Raw genomic sequence first — 6,985 nt, 5'->3', positions numbered from 1 at the left:
TTGGGGAGATCATTGCTTGTTTGGAGGAGAATCAGTCGTTTTGGGGCTCCATCACTCATTTTGGAGGAATGTTGCTCATTTGGGGGGGAAGAATTGCTCATTTTGCGGCTCCATCACTCATTTTTGGGGAGAATCATGCATTTTTGGGCTACGTACATCACTCATTTGGCAGGAGCATCAGATTTTTGGGGTGACCGCTCATTTTTGGAGGAACGTATCTCATGCTGGGTATGAGCACCACTCATTTTGGGTGGGATTTGCTCATTTTGGGGATAGCATCACACATCCTGGGGGAACATTGCTCATTTGGGGGAGAATTGCTCATTTTGGAGGTGAAAAACACTCATTTTGGGGGAGCTTTGCTCAGAAATCACTCATTTTTGGGGGAGCATCACAGATTTTGGGGTGACATCACTCATTTTGGGGGGACATCACTCCTTAATGGCAGAGCACAAATTATTTCATGGGGTTGCATCTCATTTGCAGAAACACTAGTTTTCAGAGTGCATCACTCGTTTTGGGTGAGATTCACTTGCTTTGAGCAAGCACCAGCCTTTCGCGGATCTCGGCGGGGAGCCACGCGTTTCGGGGGCGATTCCCCCGTTTTCGGGGCCGCCGCTGCTCCCTCTGCGCCGGCCCCGGCGGAAGAAGCTCCCAATAAAATACAGGGGCGAAACGTCGTCTCGTAGCACTTTATAATAAATGGACATGAATTAATACTAAATTACAATGAATTCTTTATGAAATTACAGATTACATTCACGCCAGAATCGGTATCGAAAAATAGGCGTTTTCGGCCCGTTGCATCACGTCGCGGCGCCGCCGCCTCCCCCCCCCCCCCTTTTTTCTCACGGTGGCGGCGGCGATGTCTTCTCAACTCCTCAAGAGCCAAAAAAAAAGGCCGGGGGGGGGGGGGGGAGAAAAAAAGGGTGATTCTCCCAGCCGCAAAATCCTTATTATTGAATAAATCCCACCTTTTGGGGGTGAGGCTGCAGGAGAAAATGCAATTTTTTTCCCGCGGTGCCAAAGCGAGTTCCCGGCGCTGCTTCCATCCCGCGCCACGTTTTAAGGCGAAATTCTCCCCTTTTGATAGCCTTAAAAATGCTCCCCCCCCCTCCAAAAAAAGGGCATTTTTGCAGAGCCGCGCTCCCCCGGGGCTTCTTTGGGGCATTTTTGGGGGGGAAAAAAGACCATTTTCCTGCCCGCGTCCCACCTGGCAGATGGAGAGAGCAATATCGGGGCTAAATCATCATTTTTGCGACTTTAATTGTGCCCCCCCCACCCGCGGGGTGATTCTCCAGGTCGCTGTTACGTTTTGAGTGAAAAATCTCTTTTTTTCCATCATTTTTTACCAACTCGGAGCCAAAACGCCCCGGGGAAAGTCTCGCTTACGGCAGGTTTTGCCCAATTCTGCGGCCAATCTCAGCCCTTATTAACGAGGGTGGGTGTTTTTCCCGGATTCGCCGTGTTTTTAGCATATAAATTAAAGGATTGCAGGGAGGGGTTCGGCCTTTTCCGGCAAGTCGCATGTCGAGTCCCCAAATGAGAAGGTTTTTGGGCAATTAAACCCTCGGAAAATCCAGTTTGCGCTCCAGGCTTTGCACTCCAGATGTTTTCTCCGGGTGAAAAACACCGAAAAAAGAGGCGTCCATCCTTCCGCGCCGGGAAATCAAAGCGGTGGGAAGCTGGTGGCGGCTGGGGGGGAAGAAAACGGTATCGCGCAAGAGCAGCCGTCATGGGGGCAACCGGCTTGCACGATGGACGTGCTTTTTATCGAAAAAAAGGGAAAAAGAGGGGGAAAAAAAAAAAAGAAATGGCCACAATTTGTGCCTTGTAAACGTGTCCTTCACTTAAATAAGCCGGCGGGTCGGAGCGGAGCCCGGCGCACTCCCACCGTCCCCGGCGGGGCGTTCGCGGGGGGGCTGAAATTAGCTTTTTCTTTTTTTTTTTCCTAAAATCTCTTGCTTTCCCCCCGTTTTGTCTCCTTTCCTGGCGGGTTTGGGGGTTGGGCGTCCTCCTCGCGGCGCGGCGGGCGCCTCGCTACTCCAGCGAGTCACTGTGGTCCAAGCCGAGGGCGCCGCCAGGCTCTTCCTCCAGCTCCTCCTCCTCGTCCTCGTCCTCCTCCATCTCGTCTTCCTCCTCCTCCTCGTCCTCCTCCTCCTCGGTGCCGTCGAGGGAGTCGTCGTGGGCCACCAGCATGGCCTGCTGCATGGCCATGGTGGCCGTGGCCGAGGAGAGGGGCTGCAGGTTGTCCATGCTGAGGGAGCCTGTGGTGGGAAAAAAAAAGGCCCAAAAATTAAAATAATGCCCTGCTGCTCATATAAAAAAGGGGAAAAACACAAATTCACCACCCCCGCGCCTGTATGACCCCAAGCGGGAAGCCCTATCCTCTTTTCTGTTCTTCTTCTCCTCTTCTGTTCTTCTTGGTTTCCTCTTCATCTCCTCTTGTTTTGTCTAGCTTCTTCTGATCTCTTTTCTCCCGTCCTCCACCTTCTCTTCATCGTCTCTTTCATCTTCCTTTCTCTTCATCTTCTCTTTTCACCTTCTCATCTAATCTCTTCATCTCTTTTGTAGCTTCGTGACGCACCTCTTGAGCTTCTCTCATCTCGTCTCTTCATCTTCTCTCTTCATCTTTTTCATCTTTTCTACTCACCTCTTCATCTCTTCATCTTCTATCTCTTCATCTCTTCATCTTCTCTCTCCATCATCTTCATCTCTTCATCTCTCTCTTCATCTCTTTATTGTCTCTTCATCTTCTCATCTTCTCAGTCTCTTCATGTTCTGGCTCATCTCCTCTTCATCCTCTTGCTCCTCTTCATCTTCATCTTCTCTTCAGCTTCTAGTCTCTCTCCTCTTTATCGTCGTCTCTTCATCTTTTCTTTGTCTTCTCTCTTCCCATCTTGTCTAGTCTCTTCTCATCTCTCATCTTCTCTCTTCATCTTCTCCTCTGCTCTCCTCTCTTCCTGCTCTCTCCCCAGCTCCTTGGGAGGTCTCCAAGGTGATGCCCAATGTTGGGGAGATCCCTGAGGAAAAATCCCTGAGGAAAAGAGGGATGTTTCGAGGCTGAGGTGACAGCAGCGTGCTGGGCGCCAGGGCCGTGATGTGGCCACACAAAGGCCCCGATGGCAATGCGCTTGTGACAGCCAAATGGAAGACCCTTCTCGTGCAGACCTCTTCGTGGGTTTGATCAAGGGCTCTAGATACCCTTAATTACCAACATTGGGTTGTAATTTTACACACGTCGGCCCAGGCTGGTAAGTGCCCCAGGCTGTCCTTACCGTCAGGATTTGTCCCCGAGTTGCCACCCTGCTGCTGCAAAACCCCGGCAGCGATAGAGTTGGGCCAGAACCGCTGGGTGGGCCGGTGCTGAGATTTGATTTTCTTGGCTTTCGGGGCTGGGTCTGGGTTGCTGGCGTCAAGCATGGGTTGCAGGATGCGTCTCCGGGCGTTGATAAACCTTTCCAGGAGAGAGAGGACAGGGAGTTAGCCACAACGGCCAAGAGCATGCCAATAAATCATAGTCGTTATAAAAATGCAATAAATCAGAATATAAAACCCTTTGGAAAAGTGGCTGGGTGGCCCAGAAAGCTGGGGGTTTTTTTTACCCTGCTTCATTTGTTTGTGGTTTGTTCTATCATTGCACTGATTTTTCCAGCTATTAATCGCAGTGGGAAAATACTGGCTGCTACATCTCGGGCTGGCCAGGAGAGGGCACTGAGTCATCGCAAATGAACGCCGACAATTTAACACCTTAAATAAATCCAAGCACCGTCTCGTATCCCACAACGCCTTACACAGAGGCTAATTGCAAAACTTGTCCCATATTTTGGGTTTAAGCGATTTTAAGGCTGCATTTTCGGCTATGCAACGAGACCGTGAGAATGCTCTGGTGTATCTGGCACAACATTGCATACCCAAAATAGGAAGGGGGATATTTTTAAGCATCCTCTCTCAAAAGAGACTTATGGGGAGTCAGTTACTTGTGGCGTATCAGCACGTAGAAGAGGCCTCATGACTGTCCAAAAGTGGGAAGAAAAAGGCCCTGGTTGCACGTCATGCACTGCAGAATGCACTCACCAGTTGTTGACTTGCAAGAGCGTCAGGTTGGTTTGGGCCGCGATTTGCCGCTTCTCATCCTCTGTCGGGTACGGGTGCTGGGAGAAGAGAGACGGCAGCAACGTTACACCCCCACGGGGAGAAACGGCAGCTCCGGAAACGAAAAAATGCGTGTTATTTCATTTTTCCACCCTCCCCAAAATCTGGCATTTTTTCCCATTTGCAAGACGCAAGGCTTGACCGGTGGCCAAGCATCCCGCCGTTTCCCTGGCACTCTTAGCACTGTTCTTGAAGTAATGGAAAATTTTTCATTAGTCTTAGCAATTTTCCCATCGTTTTCTAATTCCACTTGAAAAAAACCTACCCACTATACTGTGCTAAAAATCCTCCCTTTTGAATCCCAAATTTCACTCAAGCCAGTCCCACATGTCATTTCCTGGAGCCCCAGGCCAACGGCGCCTATCCTCCCAACCAACCAAAAGTTGCCTGGCAAAGTGGCACACAGGCAAATCTGCAAAGTTGCTGTTAGTCCCTCTTGCAAAAAAAGAGCTCCAAGAAAATATTCAGCCTAAGGAAGCATTTCTAGCAGGATCATGGAGTAATTTAAGCTGGAGATATCCTAGCGGGAAGCTCAACCATGTGCCAGCAGTAAGGACTAGTGGGAGGGTGGAGCCCATCCCAACGCCGCATCTCTGCTGGTGGAGGAACGATTTTTTTCTCACTTTCCATCCCATCTCACATGATGGGGCACCTGGGAGGAACCAGCTTCTGATCTTCCAAATTCTTCTTTAGAGCAGCAAAACTGCAACTTGGCCCTCTTAAACACCGGCATGGTGTGGGAGATGGATGGCAGCATTGTGAGATGGCCACCCAACGTGGTGACCCCCTGGTCCTGGGTTCGGTCAATCCAAAATTTTCCAGGAGAAATAGCAAGAAGTTCCCAACCAGCTGCAGAATGTCTTCAGGACAATCTCCAAGCCATGATCTTCCCCACGTTGACCCTTCGAACTATTATTTTTCATTTTTAGATGGCTAGACACAGCAGAGACCTGAAATTTTGGTCTTCCGGCAGGAGTAAGACCCTACGAATTGGTGTGTGACCATGTCCAGGCAATGAGGCTCCACCACGTCCTTCTCCCTGAAGGACCTTATAGAAGGACCTTTTCTTCCACGAAAAAACTCAATTTAGCGATTTGGAGTGCTAAAAACACTCAACACCGAGAGGCTCCCTCACCCGCTTGCAGAAACTCTTGCAAAACTCTGCAATTGGATTTGGCGCTGCCGGCTGAACCCAACACTGCTTTTTTTCACCTATTTTTCCAGCTGTTTCACAATAAGTAGCGGGGGCCAAAGCTTTTCAGCCGTACAAACCCAGCTGGAGTTTCTCCAAAAAAAAAATCCCAGCTGGTTCCCGCGAGGTCCCCAGTGTGCCGCCGAACCCAACGATGCTGCACTGATTGTATCACAGCCGCCCCGGTGCATGCAATCAGCATCTGAGCTTTTTTTAGCCTGGTTATGCAGGAAAGGTGGTTTTTTGGGGTTTTTTTTTTTTAGCTTTTTGCCCCACTTCCAGCTATACGCCCCCGTCCTGGGCCAGCGGGCTCCTTGCACCCAAGCCCGGTGGCACCCTCCGGCTCGCTAGGCGCCTGTGCACCACCGAAACGGTAAAACAGGCCAATTTTGCATTTCAGTTTCTCACTCTAGGGTCAGCCAATGGGCTGGGATAAACCCAAGAGTGTCCACGGGGTGAGCTTTTGTAGCAAAGCCACCTGGGTTTGCCCCAAAGCGGGACAAATTACAGCCCCACCGGGCGTCTCAGCCCAAAAATCGCCCCGTCGGGGGCCGCAAAGCCGGCCGCGGTCCTCACCATGAGATGCTGGAAGAGCCACGAGCGCATGATGTTGGTGGCGTGTTTCGGCAGGACGCCCCGCTTGTTCTTGGACTTCTTGTCCTCGCCGTCGAGGAGCGAGGTGAGATCCAGGTTCACCTGCCGGCAAGACGGACGCCTGAGCCGCGGTCAAAACGGGGCAAAACGGCCCCAAACGGGGCTCTGAGCAGGAAAACCAAGAAGGTGTCGCTGCCCAGAGCAGGCGCCGGCCAGGGGAGAGGATGCTCCCAGGAGGTTTGGCCGGCTTTTTCCCCAAATTTGCATTCAAGTCTTTCTCCTACGCTATTTACCCACTTTATATTTCTGACTTGTGGCAATCGGTGCACCCTTTTTTTTGGCGATTTGCTTTCTGCCCGCTGGCGGTAGCGTCAGGGTCAGACCAAACCGTGGTGCCGACATGCAGCTACGGAGGAAAACCCTTTCAGCTAAAAAAAAAAAGGGGAAAAAAATCCCCAGAAGATGGAGCTGACTTTCCAAACCACTGTTTGCCACTTGCAGATTCATTAACCCCTTGCAAATCTGCGCTTTTTACTCCGGTGTTTCCCGCGGCACAACAGGCCCATGCTTCAATTTGGCCATTTGGGAAAATTTGGGAGTTTTGGCCCATTCGCCCCCGCAGGTTTGCTGGATACCTCCGGTGATGGCCTAGATATATTTATTTATTGCTCTATTTTGTTGGACTGTTTTGGCACAGCTCCTTTGCCAATTCGCCGCTGCCTAAAGTGATAAATCACTCTGTTTTCACCCAATCTGTATGCAAAAAAGCTTGGCGGGCATCAGGAGTAAAAAAGTGGGGAATGACCCCAAAGTGAGCTTTGCAGATGGAGTTAATTAGCCTTCCTTGCTAATTAAAAATTTGGGACCATCTGAGGATTGAATTTATCGATAAATTGGTTATTATCGCAATTCCCGCGGCCCCAGCGCAGCAGTGCCTGGGCGCTGCCCAGGTGTTTGTGCTCTTTTAATTAATTTTTGCCCTAAATTGGGAAACGCATCAGTGAATTCCTGCTTGGTTTAGAAGCCACCGGTATCTCTGCAGCT

The 6,985-nt window shown here is 50.6% G+C and overlaps 1 protein-coding gene across 2 annotated transcripts in view; it reads right to left on the bottom strand.

Annotated features, from left to right (window-relative positions):
* Positions 1-1,448: 1,448 nt before the first annotated feature.
* Positions 1,449-6,985, bottom strand: part of PKNOX2 (PBX/knotted 1 homeobox 2) — a 53,364-nt gene continuing 47,827 nt past the window's right edge. For both annotated transcript variants that reach the window (XM_067310258.1, XM_067310257.1), the window contains exons 10-13: positions 5,924-6,043; positions 4,078-4,154; positions 3,279-3,457; positions 1,449-2,267 (exon numbers count right to left, since the gene is read on the bottom strand). In XM_067310258.1, the coding sequence (XP_067166359.1) occupies positions 2,041-2,267; positions 3,279-3,457; positions 4,078-4,154; positions 5,924-6,043 (603 nt within the window). In that variant the 3' untranslated portion in view covers positions 1,449-2,040. The remainder of the gene's footprint in view (positions 2,268-3,278; positions 3,458-4,077; positions 4,155-5,923; positions 6,044-6,985) is intronic.

The sequence above is a fragment of the Apteryx mantelli genome, chromosome 23 (assembly GCF_036417845.1).
Source record: "Apteryx mantelli isolate bAptMan1 chromosome 23, bAptMan1.hap1, whole genome shotgun sequence".
Taxonomy (NCBI): Eukaryota; Metazoa; Chordata; class Aves; order Apterygiformes; family Apterygidae; genus Apteryx; species Apteryx mantelli.
This window is presented reverse-complemented; position numbering and strand designations above follow the sequence as displayed.